General features: G+C 33.1%; 1 protein-coding gene across 1 annotated transcript in view; it reads right to left on the bottom strand.

Annotated features, from left to right (window-relative positions):
* LOC149421660 (diacylglycerol lipase-beta-like) overlaps positions 1–21,289 on the bottom strand; it is a 100,845-nt gene that overhangs the window by 17,380 nt on the left and 62,176 nt on the right. Inside the window, exons 2-3 of the mRNA XM_089634967.1 lie at positions 15,331–15,426; positions 8,360–8,569 (exon numbers count right to left, since the gene is read on the bottom strand). Coding sequence (XP_089491093.1) covers positions 8,360–8,569; positions 15,331–15,425 — 305 coding nt within the window. The 5' untranslated portion in view covers position 15,426. The remainder of the gene's footprint in view (positions 1–8,359; positions 8,570–15,330; positions 15,427–21,289) is intronic.

Below are 21,289 nucleotides of genomic sequence, written 5' to 3' on the forward strand. Positions count from 1 at the left end.
GCGATTGTCGGTTTTAGGTTTCATTTCGGGTGGATCAGCTACACGAGAGCACAAGCCGAAAGTAGTTGGCTGTTCATACTGATTGGGTTTCAATTCCGGTAACTGTTCTGAATTTGCGTGCTTAAATGGTGAAATAGGCCACTCGAAATGCGGCTGGCAAAGCCATTTTGGACCATTCCACCAAATGTCATTTGCTATCAATTGCGATGGTAGCATACCTCTTGACAGGCAGTCGCTAGGGTTATCAGCACCTGCGACATGATAAAAATGACTACTGTTTAAATTTTCGTGTATTTTTGCTACACGATTGGCAACAAAGGTTTGCCAGCGGTGAGGTGATGAATGAATCCAACTTAAAGTTACAGTCGAATCAGAAAAGGCAAATGTTGAATGAATAGTAAACCTAGCGGAGTAATTATCAATTACCTTTTTTAACAGGTGCGATAACAATAATGCTGCGCATAATTCTAGGCGTGCTAAGGAAACGATTTTTAGCGGCGCTACCTTTGATTTTGCGCAAACTAATTGAACCTTAATTCGGTTATCAGGAGTGGTCACATGAGCGTATACCACTCCTCCATATGCCTTTTCGCTTGCATCCGCAAATCCAACAAGTATTAACGTGCATCCTTCCGTGACTCCTATATGACGTGGAATACGAATCGACGATATTGACGGCAATTCCGCGTTGAACTGCTGCCACTGTTGTGATATCCTTGCGGGTGGGATTTCGTCCCAATCGATTTTCAAATTCCACAGCTCCTTTATTAGAAGCTTGGCTTGTACAATTATAGGTGCTACTAGACCCATCACGTCAAAGAGTCTAGCGACAGATGATAAAATATTGCGTTTCGTACAAGTTCGATTGTCTGGAGTAACTTCAAATGCGAAAATGTCATCCGAAGGATGCCATCGTAGCCCAAGGATTTTTAGCGATGCATCACTATCGAAAGTTACACTTTGCGACAGGCGAAGTTCCAATGGAACGTTTTCTAAAACTGTGCTGGAATTGGATGCCCACTTAGCGAGTTGAAAACCTCCTGACTGGAAGAGCTCAATCAACTCTTCAGCCGCGCGGATAGCTTCTTGCTCATTTAAAGCAGAGCTAGCGATGTCGTCTACATAAACATCTCTATTAATAATATCCTTTGCAAGAGGGAAGCGAGCGCCTTCATCTAACATTAATTGTTTGATTGCTCGAAGGGCTAAGAACGGACTACATTTAAGACCGAATGTTACGCGATTGTATTGGTAAGCCTGAAGCGGCTTTTGCGGATCGAATCTATATAAAATTCGTTGATAACGACGATCTTCTTTGCGAACATTTATACATAAATACATTTGACGAACGTCTGCGGATATTGCGATAGGAAAAAGGCGTAAATTCAGAAGAATGCAAAATAAATCATTCTGTAGGCTTGGTCCCGTGTGTAAAATATCGTTCAAAGATAAACCAGTTTTTGTCTTTGCGCTTGCGTCCAGAACCACTCTCACCTTTGTTGTCATTTTATCTTCACGCCTAACTGCGTGATGCGGGATGTAGTATGCGTTTTCTGACGGTAAGGCTTCCACCTGGGACAGATAACCTTTATGAATATGTTCTCTTATCACTTCATCATAAAGCGGTTTTAGTTCTGGCAGATGATTAAATTTTCTTTCTAGTGCATAAAACCGATTTTGCGCAGCTTGCAATGAATCACCTAAGTCACAAGGGTTGCTTTTGAATGGCAAAGCCACTTCATAAGAACCGTCCTCGAGGCGAGTTGTGGTGCCCTTAAAAATGTCTTCAGCTTCTTTTTCTTCGAGGCTGTGAACTGGTTCCGAACCAATATCTTCGATTTCCCAGAATTTTTGCATTAAGTTCTCAATTTCGTGCGTAGCGCAGAAAGTTAATGCGGTGTTTGGTTGAGAATTTACTGGGGCGTCACCCATAAAAACATAACCTAATGTGGTTTGAATCGCGACTGGAAAACCGGGGGTGATTATCTTATTTGGTAGCAACAGTTGAGAGAACAGACTGACGCCAATTAGCAAATCGATTGGGCCTGGCATTGCCCAGGTGTCGTCTGCCAGCGGAACATTTATAAATTTATATGACGTCAAGTCCACCTTGCAAGTAGGTAAATGAGCGGTAATTTTTTCTAAAACTAGAGCGGTTATGGAGTATTTGAAGTAGGGATCAATCCTAGATTGAATTGTCAATGTGACACTTCCTCTTATTGATTGCGTTTTGCCACCTAAACCCTGGACTGCGAAGCGCGTTCCTGAACTGACTGCCAGGCCTAATTTTTCACAACATTGTGAAGTTATATAATGTTTTTGTGAGCCTGGGTCTAGAAGACAGCGGACGGTATTCTCTTCACCGTTTCGATCAACAGTGTGAACTTTGGCGGTAGCAAGAACTTCAGTGGTTGCCCCTTGTCGCGTGGTTGCTGACATAGTACATATCGGCGGTTCTGCATCGTTAGGTTGAGTTTCTCCATTGGATGTGGAGGCGTTTGCTTGACTGGGTTTATCAAAATGAAGAAAAGTATGGTGCTTGCCATGACACTTATGACAAGTGCCTTTTGATTTACATTTTGTAGATGTATGTTGCGGGCTCAAGCAATTAAAACACAAAGATTTTTCCTTTGCGAAGGAAAACCTTTCCTTTGGTGATAATTTTAAAAATTGTGTACAAGTGTACAGTTGCGTGTGGTTCTCATTTTGACAATAAAGGCATTTTGATTGCGTACTCGTGTAAGTATGATGTGTGCGGAGTTGAGCTGTGCGACCAGTTCCACCGGAACTGGTTGAATGTGTGTTGGCGGTGTTAGGTCCACGAGTTGTTGAAGTTCGTTGCAGAATTTTGACCTGATCTTGCACAAACGACACCAATTGCTTGCAGGTGGGAATCTCAATTTCTCGAACTGAGAGCTCAAAAGCTTGTGCAGTTTGCGACTCTAATTTCTGCAAAGCGCATTGTAGTAATATAAAATCCGAAAGGTCTTCTATTCCCAATTGTTTTAGTGCGGCGATAGATGCTGAATATTTTTCTATAAAAACTGTCAAACTGTTTGCGTTGTGAGCTACGGTTTTTGAATGAAATATGTTATTCAGGTAATAAGTGGCAAGAGATCGCTTATCTTGATATTTATTGACTAGCGTATCCCAGATTATTTTATATGTGTCTCCAGTTGGCACTAAACCTGACGTAACATTTTTCGCGGTTCCAGTTAATTTTCCAATTAAATATTGTACGCGTTGCGAATCAGATAGTTGTGAATTTAAATGAACATTTGTTTTGAATGTTTCATAAAATAGGTGCCAATTTTCCATCCGTCCATCAAACGTAGGTAATTCTATAGCGGGTAACTTAATAAAATTATTATTATTACTCGTAGCAGCACACGCAGATGTAGATGTTTGCGGTTTTGTAGCTAAATTTGGTTTTAAATTATTTCGTGCGCGAATAATGCGTGTGTATAATTCTTCAAACTGTTCCCAGCTTGAATAATCTGGTTCAGAATTCGGGTCTGACGTAAGAGTATTCTCGTTAATTTGATCAATAATTAATTCAAATTTATTTTTAATTTCTAAAATACTTTCAGATTCAGACATAAATGCTTCACCTGAGCGTGACGCGTCGAAATTGATTGGCAAATTATTTGCAAGCAAAACTAAATTTTGAACCCTTTTTAGAATAATATCTCTTTTACCTTTTAGTAAAACTAATTGTCTTTTTAGTTTGTCTTCCATTTTTAGAATTATTTGCAAACTAAAAGTTTAATTATTTATAAAATAATGCGCAAGAAACACAAGTGTACTGGGCGACAATTTGTACTGACGAATTATAGTGGAGAAGTTATTTTCCAAATAATTAAATATATTGGCCGATACCTCAAAGCGATGTTTACGTACGTACTTAGGTTGGCATTAATACACATAGACGAATATATATTACGCTGTAATATCTTTGCGATTTGCACTGAATAAATTTGCTACAACAACATCGATAAATAATTTAATTACCCAAAATATCAAAGAGTACCTATACCTAGGCATGTAATTTCAAATAGCGGACGAGTGTTGCTAACTGAATCCTTGCACAAATGAATGCGATTGAATAGGAACAAAACTACATTTAAATAATGCGGCTCAAATGACCAAATGTAATTGTCTATTTAAATAATGCGGCTCGAAGTGACCAAATGTTGCGGCGTGAATGGACTGTAATTGCGGTATTTTGTGATATTGTTTGATCGACTTACCAATATCTCCAAACTGTCGGCACCTTCCACTTTGCTCTGCTTTAATCACCGGTGGGGGTAATTGTTAGTATTGGAGGAGGTCAAGGAAAGGGAATAGTGATATTGGATTTTGCGATATGGTTCAATGCGTTATAGATTGCTATTTTTATGCACTATTTCACGGCGGTATTTTGCAGTATGACATTTGCCGTTTACAAGCGCGGCGCGGTGGTTTTAATAACTCAAGATAGGTTATGCGGAAGCGGTTGCACTTGCGGCGCGGTTACTTAAAAAACTGACTTGATGTAGGTAAACGCGCGGAACGCGGGCGGGAAACAACTCGAACCAAATACTATGCAACAATAACTGGCCCGAGCACCGCGATAAGCTCGACATTCCAATCAATCTGAGCTTAAAATCAACTGACATACCGGGCCAAGGATATTATAATAAATATTCTAATATGATCTTTTCAACAGCTCGAAATAAATGTTTTTAAGATTTGCAGAAGGTAGAGTCGCTAATGTAGACTTTGTGGGCACAAAAAAGGCATTTAAAAAATTGTTCTAATTTGTTCCTAATTTGACCACCTGAAAAGCTAACCGTGTCAAGCTGTATAGCAAGGGCCATACGATATAATTTCCACATTATCTATGACCATAATACAAGTGCGAGGTGATTTTAAAATGTTGCATTTAGTGCGATCCAATGGATACATTTTCCTTGTAGATTCTTTGTAAATATAGTCTATTACCTACTTTGCCTAGCAAATTCGTAACAGTTGTTAACACAAAAATGTATTTTTCGCATTGATGATATTTAGATAAGACGTGAAGAGAAGAAATTGGTTCCACTTTTGTCCATCTAATTAGTCCGATTTGGCCTCTAACGCTCTACGACTGCTCTCCGACCGACAAGAAACTACAAAATCCGGTAGACGCCACGTGCGCACTGATCATTGATAGTGGAACAAGATATTAGTACGCAATATTGCTTCTAATCGTATAGCGCTATGATGTTTAGTAATAAAATGACAAATCCCTTCTATCTAATGTACCGCCCATAGCTCAATTGTAATTTTTTTTTTTTACTTCCTTTATTGTTCCCAATTTTTACATTAATTACATACAATATTATATAAATCAATACGAATAATGGGAACCCACTAAGGCGCAGCCTATGCGTGGGTAATATATTTAAGTTATTATATTATTGTACCTAAAAATAAACAAACTGTGGGCATATAAAACAAAAACAAGATTACATTTTGTCTAAGCGGTTTGTATAAAAAGTGTTTACAATAGTGTATAGTGAAGTGTATATAAGTATAAGTGTTTGGTGTAATATATGGTGAATATTTTATGAGAAACATAAATTGATACAAATTAAATAAAAACATGTCAACTGCTGTATCGAAAAGCCATAATTTCAGCTCTTTTAAATATTGAGGAAGTTTAGTAATCACTTGAATATTTTTCGGTAAAAGATTGAAAGTACGAGGTCCAATGAAACTGCAGTGGGTTTGAATTTGTTTGGTATTCGTTTGGGGAGTATAAAATACATTATTATTTCTAATGTTGATTCTGTTTTAATTTATTTCGAAATTATTTTTGTTTTTAAAGATATATTTCATAGTTTGCAAAATAAATAGTTTATGGAGACAGAATAGTTTAGATTCTTTGTTTAACACATTTTTTGAAAGTGTACTTTTCCGATTATACATAACTTTGATGGTATAATTTTGAGTTTTTTTGTAAAGGTTTTATATGTGCATGAAGCGCACCGCCCCATCCTATTATTCCGTATATGAGTGAAGATTGCACAAAAGAAAAATAAATAATTTTCAGTTTTTCAACATTGAGCACTTCTTTTAGTCTGTAAAATGTGTATGTAAGATATCTTAATTTACAGACGGTATTATTAATTTGTGACTGCCAATTTAATTTTGTATCAATAATAATACCTAAATATTTTATCTTTTTAACTTTTCCGAGTTCAAAGCAAGATCAGCATATTTCTTGATTACAGTTAATATTATGTATTCTAATTTTAAGGTTATTGGGGGGGTTTATTTTTATTATGTTTATAAAAGGTTAGGTGAAATGTTTTATTATAGTTTAAGAAGAGTCTATTACTTTTTAGCCATGATGAGACATATGTAATACATTTTGCTGCCTTCAAAAAAGTATCAGGCCAGGATTTTCCATTCACTATTATTGCTGTATCATCAGCGTAAGATACAATTTTACCAGGGATCATAACATCACATAAATCGTTTATGTATATTAGAAAGAGAGTTGGGCCAATCACAGTTCCCTGTGGTACTCCATTTTTTATTCCTGTTTCAGTACTATAAAAATCCCCTATTTTTGTTTTCTGTCTTTGAGATAGCTAATAAGAATTTTGATTGTATCATTTATGAAACCTATTTTATTATTGTTTTATAAGTAGATTGTGATTTACCGTATCAAAAGCTTTTCGTAAGTCTAGAAAAATAGCTAAACTCTTTTTATTTTGATCAACAGATGTGTATAATTGTGCTTAATATAAAGTGCTTAGTTTTGTTCTGAAACCATATTGATTTTGGGACAGAATTTTGTTTTGTTCTAGGTAATTCATTATTCTATTTTTGATACATTTTAAAAATATTTTTGAGAGGTTTGAGACCAAGGAAATAGGTCTGTAGTTGTCTAATATTAATGTGTGCGTTTCTCCCGATTTGTGAATTGGTATTATGATAGAGATTTTTAATTGTTCGGGAAAATGTCCCTCTTTTAAGGATACATTAAAAATATGTAGCAATGGAGTTAAAATGTAATGTTTTATTTTTTTAGTGTGTTACCTGATAAACCATCAAGTCCTGTAGAATTTGTTGATTTTAGACCGTCAATATGCTTATCAATTTCATTTGTTGTGATATCTCACAATTTCTTATAAACCACGCATGTAATAGAGAGTTTCAAATGTAGATCTATAATTTATTTCTCTAATTAGAAATAAAGACAATAATGATTCTATGATAATGTCTTGCAACAAAATATACGATTGCTAGCAGCAAAAAATCGTTACATTGACATAACAATAATAAATACAAAGAAAAAAAAAACTTGTAACGAAATACAGATATAAAATTATAGATTATTACTAATATCACAAAATACAACATTTTTATGTATGTATTATTATTTATTTACAAAAGACCATCCTTAAAATAATAACATAACCAAACTTCTAATAAGACTGTCTCAATAGTAATGAAAGCAGAAAACCCTGCGACATTATGTAGAGAAATGACGTAGGTACACAACCTGTTGACTATCTAACGACGCCTGTTAGGGGGGGGGGCGTTTGATGATTATCGAGTGACATTCTGCAGCCAGAACTTAGGAGAAAGAAGTGTAAACTGGTATTCTGAAGATTCAAACCAATCTCTATCTATCGCCGGATTCACGCGTCTTTGCTAAATTTGTTTATTTTTTACCGTTTGAGAAATTATTTGAATTAAATTATTTACTGTATCTTTATTCATATTTTTAAATTTTTATTATCTTCCAATCAATTATTTTTTTTAAATCATATTATGTAAACTAAGCGGAAACTTCACGAGTTCATGCAACCCAGTAAACACGTAAATTTTAAGATAAAATATGTAGTACCTAAATAAAGTTAAAATCGACCTTACTCTTGAGATGTTAAAAATGTTTATTTTTTTTAAGAAAGACAAACAACCCCGGGTTACGAATAACATAATAGTATAATATAATAATAGTACAATATAATAGTAAAATGCTGGTTGTGTTGTGAACGCAATGTCAACTCACCCACCGACCGGTGAATTCAATTATTGAACTGGTATCGTAGGTTCACAACTATAGTCCATACAATAGCGATAGCAACCGGTTAGCACGGTTGGAACTTGCATAGCAGATCAAGAGGTACAAAACGTTTTTAAATGTGTAATATTATCATTGTTTCTAAACATGATCAGCCATAGATAGAGGTTACAATGGAATTATCAGCGATAGTGATAATTTAACCATTACATTTGAAGTTCTTCAATCCAGAATTTTTCTGTAACCATTACAAGAGAGATCAGAATGCAATATGAATCAGAAGAAGATTGAACTGACTTGACGGTGAGCAGCGGCGCCACGAGGAGTCTGGAGTCCGTGTCGGTCATGGTGCCCCGCGAGGAGTGGCACGCAAGCAGCGCGAGCAGGATCAGCAGCAGGGCTTGCAGCGCGACCACGCCCGCCAGGTAGGCACGTACCGCCTCGCCGCCCAGGCAGCCGCCCACCGCGGGGAAGGTCGTGGCGCATGCTATGGCCGTCAGTATAAGCCTGGAAATAAAACGACGAAGGTGTAAGCTAGATATATTTTTGATATTGCATCATATAATGATTAATAAAATCTTTTCGTACTTTTTGATACCTACCTACATTATATAAGTAAATAACATGTTGTTTTTATAACTATGTTTAAAAAATACGCGTATGTTTTTTATCCTTAAAAAAACAATAATATTGGAATTTTAATGGAATGAATTTTGTTTTTTATTGGCGTTTTTTTTGATTAATCGGAATACCAGGCTATAAAAATTTGATTAATTTATAAATGGGTTAGTTATACGATATCTATTGGATCATAATAAAATATCAAGTATATTATTTATCATATTAACTTCGATACAACCCCTTTTTATGTAAAGGTAACAGGAAACATCAGGCTAGCGAGCCTAATGATAATGACATGCAATAAAAAGCATGATTGCTATCAGGAAAAAAAACATAGCATCGGAATAATATAAACATAAATAAATAATAATGTTTTACACTTGTTAATGTAAAAGAGTTATATATATATATGAAACACGTTCAGTTCCTGAACATTATTCTTTTCCCGACCGTTATTATTTGTGGCTTGTGGTAGTTGTAGAGACGTAGTTTTCAAGTTGATGCTATTTTATTATATGAACGCGTGGATAAAAACGAAACCTGAAAAACGCACAAGAGCTAAAAAGTACCATAGATATTGTTTTTTACTGTCGTTTTAAGTTTATATTATCGCACACTTAAAACAAGCACATTATTAGTTTCCAAATTAGTTAAGTGTAATCAAAGCACAGCGAAGTGAATGTCTATTATTTTCACGCTGTCTTCAGGTAGATATGTTTTTTACGTGATTCCTCAATTTGTCTCCACAAGGATTACTTATTTATTAAAAATCTTTTCATATTGTTGGTAATCCGGTTGAAAACGGGATTGCAGACCGTTTGCTGATAAACTATTAGTAAATTCCTAAAATATCGGAACACGTGTTCATGCACATGCATTTGCCTTCATGATATATGATGACGAAATGTGAAAATATTAGGAGTTTTATGAACACGGGTTCCGACATCGTGATTCGTGATATTCGTATTTTACTAAAACTTTATCAGGAAACCTATTGATTCGTTCGTTAAGGGACTGCAATCCCGTTTTTAACCAAATAACCAATCATTTTAAGAGATTTTTAATAAATTGGCATTAATCATTTTTTTCTGTGTATAAGTGCCTTGAAGCTCGGAGTGCTGACGCTATTGAAGATGTCTATATGATTTCGAAAAACTTTATCATTATCTCCTCCGTGTCTTTCTTAAGTATCTCCAAACTGTCCTCCCTACTCTAGTATTGCCATATTTACCATCAAGACCTCATCAATCCATTTAAGAAATATTTATATGGAATGAAAAAAAAACGAAAAAAACAACATTCAAACTTAATTTTTATTCGTTATTATCGGAAACCAAACAAATTATACTTTTTTTTATTTTCCTGGAGTTGTTTCCCCTCAATATCTATATTCTTCTATCTTAATAGTTAGGTGACAATTGGTGTATATATCTGCACGTTTTAGGCAGGTATATACACCAAACTGTTGCAAACCTGTTTCTATTTTCCAGTTAATTTTTCAAGTTAAAGTTAATTAAGTTTCAGTATAAACTGTGTTAAATTTATCCCAAAATAATCTCTATTTCAAAGGATTTAAGATTTTTAATGCTTTGCTGCTTTACGTGGGCTATGCCTAAATACTATGAATAAGTTTAGATGTATTGTAAAATGTCCTTAATGTCATAGAAATAAGTTGTTAAAAGGTTTATACTAGATATAAAAATGTAATATAATGTGTATTTGTTGGGTTAGCTGGAAGAAATAGGATGTAACCTATAAGCTATACCATTTGTACTCTGTATTTTTGTGCAATAAATGTTTTTTTGAATTTTGAATTTTAATACATAATTAAATATAAATATTTTAGAGAAAGATATATTATTATTCACCAATTTTAGTATAAATTCTTGTTTGAATTACGATTTGAAATATTTTATTGTCAAAATGTTTTCTCAACAAATTCTAGAGCAACTCTTTAAGCACAAGACACATATCAGTGGTGTCAAACATTTTTTGTAATTAATATGAATAGATTTTAATCTTTCTGATATATATTTTTTTAGAGTTTTCCTTTATGCTTTATACAAGTTTTTTTCTTCATAATTTTCACAAAATAGAATTATAATGGAATAAAAGAACAGTTGAACAAAACTATTATAATCAATTTAAAATGTTATTTTACATATATTACGAATTTACTGCTCTAAATTTATAAAAATACACTATTGATATTGACCTAAAAACTTTTTTCACGGGTTGCCCTCGCTTTGTAAATGTTTATCAGCATATTCTGCGCATATGTGGTATCGCATTTTGACTTTATAGAAAAAAATACTAACAAGTAAGTTTGCAAATCACTAATAAAATATTAATGTCATTAAGAATTAAATGAATGTACCTAATATAACCACTATTAATAAATAGAAACGAACAATTCATTGAGAGGTCATGAGAAAAAAACTCGGATAATTAAGACTTTTTTATTGGGTAACTATTTAGAAGGACCTTGTTGCCGTAATACTGTGGATATTTCCAATATTAGCAATTGGAATAGGATAATATTGTTTTCCTGTAAAATTATGAAAATAAGGGAAAACCTAAATTTCTTAAAAACATTTTTTTTCCGAATTATTTCAAGAATAGCTGGTTACATTAAGTCAGGAACGTTCCTAAACAGTAATCACCTGTATAAATTAGCAGAGGAATGAGGTCTTAATACATTTATGTAATTTCATGTTTCTGGTTTTTTCATCGTTTTGAAATCGTTTTTTCTAAATTCAAATGGATACCATTTTTACATTATGTCTACCAATAACTGAGTAGCACATGTATTTATCTTTTTTTTAAAATTATAAATAATGTTTAGGAAAAATCTGTAAAATTTATAAAAGGATTTTTTTACTTAAGATGCCATTACAAATAACACGCTCATTAAATATAAATCGCCTGGAAACACCACTCTAATTTTGGTACGAAGACGATTCATGATTTGAAAAACTAAAAATGTAAAAATTAAATAAAATTTGTTTCAAAATGATCATGTTAATAATAGATTTATTTATAGTAATACTTTCAGGATACGTTTAGACTTTGAACATTTTTGTGACGAAATTATAATATGATTTAACTAAGCAATATGGAAGGTGAATTTGATGGCCGAGTGGGAGTCAATTATGCATTTGTCCACGGAACCAAAGGTCGAGGCTTCGATTTGCAAGTTGCCTTGACAGTTACCTAATCTACATAATAACACTTTTTATTGACTTCCATTCATGCACAACATTTGAAGAAATAAATTGGTCATATTTAATAATTACCTAATTAAAAAAAAGGTTTTTGGCGGTATAACTTCCTTTACATAAATGTTTTACTGTCATTATCAACTATGAGATACATGCGAATAATAAAATATTAAAATTGGTGTTAAGAAAAATGTAACAGACAACTCGTGTCTGCCTTGCGAAAATAAACATTTGATTTGACGCTATATTTCATATAATATGGATAGGCGTTTAGTACGTATGAGGGTCAGAAAATAAACATTTTATTTGAGGCTATTTTTTACATAAAATTGATGAGTAATTGATGAATAAAATGTACACACATATTAATTGAGGCAGTTGATATGTGTGTAAATCAGAAAATAAACATTTGTAGCGATAGATAGTAGGTTCTATAAATTCATTACATGCGACGCGCATCACATTGGAACCTACGAGTAGGACGGCGAATGAACGCTGCATCTACCTATCTAGAATAATAGAGAAGCCGCCAACCTACCTACTTGCGATTTGTTCTCGAACGAGTTACTCTCGACTAGCAATTCAAAGGTTGCGGGTTGAAATTCCAGCGTGCTCAAATAATTTTTTTTGTAATTAATTGACGTTATTTTGAAGATATTTTAAGTTTCGCCCTGGTGTAAGACCACCATTCAGAATTGAAACGTTACTTGAAATAGCTTTAGCCGTGTTTGTTTACCAGGCACTCCCCCACCTTACTCATATAACACATAATTCATTGATTCAGTGAGTTTGAGGGTAATTATTTATATTTATCATCAACCCGTCTTTTCCAATACTTCACAGTTTCATTACACACTAGTAATGAAAGAGCCAAATTTGGATCTTTTAAAAACTAAACAATATTAGCATTTTGAAAAGATTAGAAATGAACTTTGTTAAGTAAATTTTAGCTTAGTAAGTATATATCTTGTTGGCTGCATACTTTTCATGAAAAAGTGTTTAACGTGTTGAAAAAAGTGGCCCCTTCATACCAATCTCTCCCCTACCAATTGAATAAATTTATAAAATATTATGCCAACGATGGAGGATTATGCAAAGAGGCGGAATTGAACATTGATTTGTTATGATACCGACGACATTGTAATGAAATGTTTAAACGTCATAACGTTGTTAATAACAACGTCATATTATATTGTTATGTATTTGAGGATAGGCACAGCATGGTGTGATTGCAGTTTATCATGGCCATTTTATTTCATTTTTGCGCTTTCTCCTAAATCTAATAGCCTTGAAGTGGTCATAGATGTAACCTGATCTGCTCTGGCGATGGACACAACAAGGTTGTCCGAATGTTGACACATGGAGAACAAGGAAAAGCACTAAAATACATAAAATCGAAGGTAAAACTACCATCATATCATTTTTATCACTGCGCTCTGTGTATGTTTGTAATACTTTTCATGGTTTGTTAACATAATACAGCTATTGGTTTGGTTATAATCCTAACAGAGTTAGGACAGAACAAATAAATCATTAATTTATAATTTTTTTTAAATTTTTTGCACATTACCAGTCATTACTGTCTCTTAAGGACTGATAATAATTAGCAGTCGACTTGCGTTAACATGATAGCACATTTTGCATAGGTGTAAGATGCGTATTGTGTAATTTATTTAATTTATTTGATATTATAGAAACAAACATTACATTAGTTACAGTGATCACAAATATACAGGAATTAGATATTTCTTGTTGGGTACCTATGATAGGTTTCCTTGTAATCTCTGAGTAAGTAGTATGTTTATTCCTTAATTACCAGGTGACGTGTGCAGTATATAGGTATGTGTGTCTGTGCGTGAATGTGTGTATGTATATGTATGCGCATTGAATAGTTTATATTATTGACATGATGCCACTTTTGAATTTGGGCAGTGAATCCGAAAAAATGTCAATGTTTGAGTTTAGAATGTATTTCAAATTTTAGTAATTCTATTGTGAAAGAGTGCTCTAAAGCTGAAAACTTATTACTCCGATGACTTAACTGGCTCTGGAGCAGTCTAATACTTGATGATGATAATTTATATTGATGTTGATTAAATAACATACAATAATTATAAAAATTGCATTTAAATTCATTTTCATTTTTTCATTGACATTTTAATAAAGGCAGTGAAAAATCGTCATTAAAAAAAACCAACTTCGAAAATTTTAAGGTTTCTGGATGAAAAAAACATGAGACACCTTTTTAAATGTTCATATTTTTGCAAATAGGTTATAAATTATAAGCATATAAATAAAGCCGTACAAGAAAATGGCATTTCGCCAAAGTTTATACATTGCGTTTTTGTCGATACCCTCGACTTTGATTAGCTTTTTCATATTTATGCATTATAGAATATAGAAAAATTATGCATTTTTGACATGTAAATTTATTTATTTACTTTATTTATCCAGTTAAATACAAATGTCGAACCTGTGTATATTTTTAATTATTGAATATTATTACTATTATTTAATAAAATCATGGAATTCATTAGTGAAAACCTCTTATTGGTTTAATAATTATACGTATTTCAATAAACATTGTAAAACACTATCAGCGTTACCAAAACAAGTGGTGTAAATATTACGCGGCGCATAAGGTCAGAACAGTGAAAAACTTAACTTATGATCATGGAGTTTGTTTGGTTAAAACGGTCTTAAACCAGAATTGAGCCCCGGCTTTACCACACAAACTTTGAACGGGCATGTAAAAATCTAGTTAGACGGTAAACTGTTGGTTTTCTAAAATAAAAATATATCTTTTGTCTATTTTAGGTACATTTTCAGTAGAAAATGTAGATGTTGAAGTGAAACTTCTTTAGGCGCGTAATTCGGGGACGGAGTAAAACCGAGTCAGGATCGACACGAAAATGCGGGTACCCCCACCACCGCTCACCGTTCACTGTCCCTCTCTCACCATATGCGCTTGTTGAGGTGGGGGAGCCGCTCACGAACGTTCTCTCTCTTCTCTTCTTTCCTCTCTCTCAGACACCAGCGAACTGCGCCACGCCAAGCATCAGCTGCTTGGTTAGTATACTGCGTCGTGAGTGTAATACGAGTGAAATACGTAATTGATTGTGGTTCATACGGTTTAACAAAAGAAGTTTCACTTCTGTCTTGCGTAGGCTTGACACACCCACTTTTTTTTTATAAATTTTAGGTACATTTTGTCTATTTTAGGTACATTATGTCTAGTTTAGGTATATTTTGTCTATTTTATGTACATTTTGTTTATTTTCGGTACATTTCGTCTATTTTGGGTACATCTTGTTTATTTTATGTACATTTTTAGTAAAAAATGAAGATGTGTTTTTCAAGATTACCTCATTTATCAATCATTGAATTATTTTAATTAGACGAAGAATGAATTTCTGTTCTCCTTACCACACAAGTCTGAAGAGGAACTCGAAGATACTGGGGAACACCAGGTCATCTGATGCAGCCAGCCATTTCCTTCCCAGAACCCGGAGTGCGGGCATCCTACAATAACAAAACACGTTATTATTAGAACAACACACAAAAATAATAATATATTTCAGACAAATCGTTTGCTATCCAATCCAACGGAACAAACAGCAGACCAAAAGGTGAGTAAAAATAATTTGGCGGGATAAAAATGTACTATCAAACACGGCTACCATCTTGACAGGATTGACTGGACACGAAACGCACAAACAAATTTATAGACAGATGAAATGCAAAGTGGTCGAGTCAAAACGGGATTTGTTCTGATTCTTCCAACTCTTTTATATCCTTTTTATATTTCAGTCTTATATTCACCCAAAATCGTGGATAAAATTGTCAAAAATTAATAATCACCATTGTCAAACTGCAGTTATCATTTGTCATAGAAAGGCGCTGAGAGATTTTTGATTCCCAATATGAACAGGGCCCCATTTCAAATATTCACATAATTTAAAAACATATACACTAATATATTACACATTGTAATTACAGACAATTTTCGTATCGTTGGCAAAGAAAAGTAATTGACACGAATGTTATTTAAACGTGCAAAAAAGTTACGTCTAGATTTTGTATATAGACCTACCAGGTAAGTATTGTACTGTATATTATCTCCACAAATAGTTAGTAATACTAATAACATAGATCACTGTAGAAGTATATTATATTATAATTTGTACAGCGCCCTTGAGGTGATTTTGCACAAAAACGGCACTATACAAGTCATCCAATTATTATTTATTATTATTATTATCACAAAACAATTGTTCGTATTAAGGGGACAAAATCATTCCATCAAAATACCTACGAGTATATCCATTTGAGTTAGGTGATAATCGAAATTAACCATTAAATGTTTTTATCTGTTCATTAACCTTAAAGAAATTAAAAAAAAATATTGGAAAAATTTCTGTTGTGTCAATTGTGACAACCGTAAAAAAAAATAATAAAAGTCACCAAACTTGGCAATCTACGTCACAATATAGTGGTAACACACAAGCTTATGAAATAACAAGATCACATTCCAACATAATATATACAGGATTTTCCAATAAGAGGTGTTATTTTGAATAGCCCGCTATTTCAGTAGATGTTACTTTTGAAGCTGTCATTTTTTGACATTTGACAAGTAAAAACTACGCCATTAATAAAAATGGAACGATACATGCTTCAACAACGCATTGAAATTATTAAAATTCACTTGAGTGAATCAAATGCAAATCATCTTGAGTGATGAGGCCCATTTCCACCTCGGTGGCTTCGTCAACAAGCAAAATTGTCGCATCTGGGGATCGGAAAACCCAAGAGTCATTGTTGTAAAGCCTTTCTATACTCAACGTGTGACTGTTTGGTGCGGTTTATGGTCCGGCGGAGTCATTGGACCTTACTTTTTCGAAAATGAGGCTGGAGCAACAGTTACAGTGAATGGATTGCGCTTTCGAGAGATGATTAATGATTTTTTTATGACCGGAATTAGATATTGGATTGGACAGCGTTTTCTTTTAAACAAGACGGCGCTACGTGCCACACAAGCAACGAAACCATTGATCTTTTACGATTGAATATCAAAATAACACCTCTTATTGGAAAACCCTGTACATTTGTGTAATGCGTCGAGAATCGACCCCGTATCAACACAAATGCATTTTTAGGACGCCGTTGTGGTTTTGTTTTATTAAAAATTAATATATTGAAGTAGGTATTCATATGTATATATTTTAAAGAGAGACAAACATTCCCGGGTCACGTATAACCTATTTGAAAATCTCCTACCGCCAAATAACCGAAACTCTCCTAAGGCAAATATGGTCCTTGTCAGACGCTTAGGTACACGGAGAAAACCCATTAATAACAAAAATATTGCCAATTTATTAAAAAGCTTTTCAAATTATTCTTATTCCTGTTAACAATTAGACTTCAAGCCTTTAACAAATGAATTGACAGAATTCTTAATAAACCATCATTAAAACATGAAAATTCTAATATTTTCCCATTTCGTCTCTATACAATAACGGGATAAACGCAATTGAATGAAAACGTGTTCCGATAAATTATGAAAGTACTAAGAGTTTATTAGGAAATGGCCTAATATCACATTTTTAACAGGATTTGAATGATTCAGCAATACTAATAATATTCGAATGGTTTATATTTTTGTGTAGCGCCGTTTTAATGATAAATAATTTCGGCGATGTTTTAGGATTGTTAAGTGTTGATATTATGGGTACCTTGCCAATTCGGCGCCCGGAGCGGAATGCTCCAATTGCGCCCGCATGCGCCGGCCCTGAGTAGGTACAAACCACACGTTTCTGTATCGTCTTATTTACTATCTTAAAATTGAACGTATTGCCTCATTTTCACAACATATTACTGACAATCTCATAATCTCTTCCTCCTATCACTGATCATCTTTCCTTAAAATTTCGCAAATGATCTAAACTGTGTTTAAAAATAGTCCATGAAAACTCACCAAAACCACCTCCTTAGCTTTTATTTTTGACATTTCAACAATGGAAAATTTTTGAATAAGGATAATGTATTGTATTTTCTAAAATATTTATTTCAGAAAGTAAATAGGCAGGTATTCCAAAGTATCTACGTACCTACTTAATAATAATATTAGGTTAAAGCTTAACACACTTAATTTTGCAGTCGGCCGAAGTAGGAAGTACAGACCCATTTTTAAGCATGTTTTCAGAGCCAAATAATATATGTATATATATTTTTTTTAATAAGACACTTGTTACTACCTACTATTGTTATTACCTAGTATTGCTAGCTTATTAAGAATCTCCTCAAATTATTGGTAAATCGGTTAAAAACTATATTCCAGGAATTAATAGGTTTCCTGATAAACTTTTAGTAAAATACGAATATATTATCACAATATCCTAATATTTTTGCATTTCGTCATTATATTTCATCAAGGCAAATGCATGGGCATGAACACGTGTTCCGATACATTTATTAAAATTTTCTCAAGGACCGATCTGCAATCCCGTTTTAAACCGGATTACCAATAATTTGAAGAGATTCTTGATAAATTACAATACTAATTTTTCTCCGTGTATAACATTTCGAAAAACAGAACAAAATTTATTTCTAATAATTTCGGTGCGACGGTGAACACGTGTTCCGATATATTAAGAATTTACTAAAAGTTATCAGGTAACGGCCTGCAATCTCGTTTCTACCGGATCACTTATAATTTGAAGAGATTCTTAATATTTGGTTTTTCTTTTATCTATTCAATAATATTTTTACTAAATTTACAACAAAAAATGGTTCTTAAATCATATTTAACAAAAAATGGTGTTCTATAAATAAAACTTGACAACAATAAACAAAAAGATTAGTAATACTTATTTTTCTCCTCGTAGAACTTTTTGTGAATTATGTAAACACCAGAATAATATTTTCAAAGGGGATTACAATCTATAAGCTGCAATTTATTTGAGGAGTACCTATCTACCAAATTCGACAAACAATCCAGTGGTTTGTTGCTCCCAAAGATATTAGAAGAACGAGATATGCTATGTTGGCCGCCGGACCGTAGCCGGAGTACTACCTAATTAGGGTACTTTGAACGGTATCGGGACGTGTACGCACAGAAATCTGTTCTATGTATTAGTGCGGATACCTTAGCGCAAGCGAAGGTGTGCAGTAGTATTGGTGAACAAAACCGGCGACACTCGGCAAAACAATTCCACTCAGTACGAACTGTGCATAGCACATCTCGTTCTTCTAATATCTTTGGTTGCTCCCTACACACGTAGGTACATTTTGGTAGATCATGGCACATTTTCAGTAGGTACTTACGTTGAAAGAGGTTTATTTAAAAAAATTTAAGGGTATTATCATCGAATAAACAAATTACATTTTTTTGCTAAATTATACACGGTGTCCGGAAACTCGTAGTACAAGCGGGAAACTGGAGAATCTACACCACATGGGGAACCCAAAAAAACATAAAGTTTTTTGATTTGAGCATTTTCATAAAAAAAAAAAAAACCAAAAAAAAATATTTTTCGGCTATTTTAGGGTTAAAGTTTTTTCTGGTGTTTAGGGTTGAACAACAGATGTTTTAACCCTGCAGAGCAGAAATATTTTATGATTACCCCGGATTAAATGAAGGGTGATTTCAAAATAATGCTTCAAATCCGAGTTTCTTCATTTGTTTTACTTTCAAATAGTTTTAATTAGTTGGGTACTTTGATCTTCAGTAATAATTTATAAGAATTTGATTAAAAAAAAAAAAAAAAAATTAAAAAAAAATCAACTTCCAACTCGATTTACTCTATAACGAAAGCTCAAATCAAAAAAAAATATACTACAAAATCGACTCCAAATGTGATGTAGATTCACCAGTTTCCCGCTTGTACTACGAGTTTCCGGACACCCTGTATAAGCGCAAGTAGCTTAACTTCCGTACTTTACAATATAATTCTTGAAGAAAACTTCTTTATAAAAAAATATTGAATATTTATTAAAAATCTCTTTAAATTATTCGTATTAATATTAAAAATGGGATTGTACGAATTTAACGAATTAATTGATAGGTATTCTAAAAAACTTCACGTAAAATACCAATGTTTTTTCATGATGTCCGAACACGTGTTTATACAAGCTTAATTAATTTTGTAGTTCGTTCTGTTATATTAAGACGAACATCTGTTCCGATATTATTACGAATTTACCAACACTTTATAAGGAAGCGGCTTATAGGGCCGCTTTTAATAGAATGACTAATAATTTAAAAAGATTTTCAATAAATCAGCATTTTCATTTTTCTCCGTGTGGACTTCTGAATCTTCACAACCCAAAAAAAACTTATTTTTAGAGTCGTATAAAACTTCAGCCCACCGGAAAATTTTCTTTATCCCCGTTTTACAGTATATTTGTATGTTTGTATGTAAGTATGTTTGCATGTAAGTATGTTTGTATGTAAGTATGTTTATATGTAAGTATGTTTGTATGTAAGTATGTTTGTATGCAAATATGTTTGTATGTAAGTATGTTTGCATGTAAGTGTGTTTCTATGTAAGTATGTTTGTATGTAAGTATGACATTTATTGAATATGACATGGCTGTCAAGCTGCATATCCATTTCATAGTGATTAATGATAAACGGCGCTAATTCTTCAACACGAAACTTGCTATTATTAATGCTTTGCGTGTTTATATTGTTGTAATTCGATTTGTTATCCTTGGAAATGAACTGTTACAAATAGAAGGCACGCGATTCATCTCATAAAGTTAGTGTGAAATAAATAATAATATTTTTAACAAAGTGAATTATTATCAGGTACAAGAAAAAAAAACAATTCTTAATAATATTAACGAGAGTTTGGTCAAAACTTAACTTGATCAAAATCATAATAACGACAAACAACACTATTTAAAAAAAAGATTGCATATTAACTCTGTGTACATCAATTTTTAAAGTTATTTATTGATATATTCTAATTTATCTTCATTCATCAGGACAGATAGCATAAAAGATAAAGCTGAATATCACCTCGCCTTTGTATTTACACCGAGAAAACTTACTGATTGAAATACTGTTGATTTTTTTAAAATTATTCGTTTTCCTGTTTAAAATGGGGCTGCGGGTCTATTACGAATGAATTGAAAGAGTTACTAATAAAGTATCAGTCAAAAGCAAACGCTTTATGAAGATCGCGGAACACGTGTTCATATAAATACTGATATACTTATATTATAGCTTTCCTTAATGATATCTATTAGGAAAAGAACACGTGTTCTCGATATATTCTGTATGACAAAAATTTTATCAATAAGTGCGCATGCTGTCACTTTTTTTTAACAGGATTGTTATTTAAGTATTACTACTTAATAACTTAATAGGTAGGTACTA

Source organism: Hesperophylax consimilis, chromosome 8 (assembly GCF_061612785.1).
Source record: "Hesperophylax consimilis isolate HC1 chromosome 8, BYU_Hcon_1.0, whole genome shotgun sequence".
Taxonomy (NCBI): Eukaryota; Metazoa; Arthropoda; class Insecta; order Trichoptera; family Limnephilidae; genus Hesperophylax; species Hesperophylax consimilis.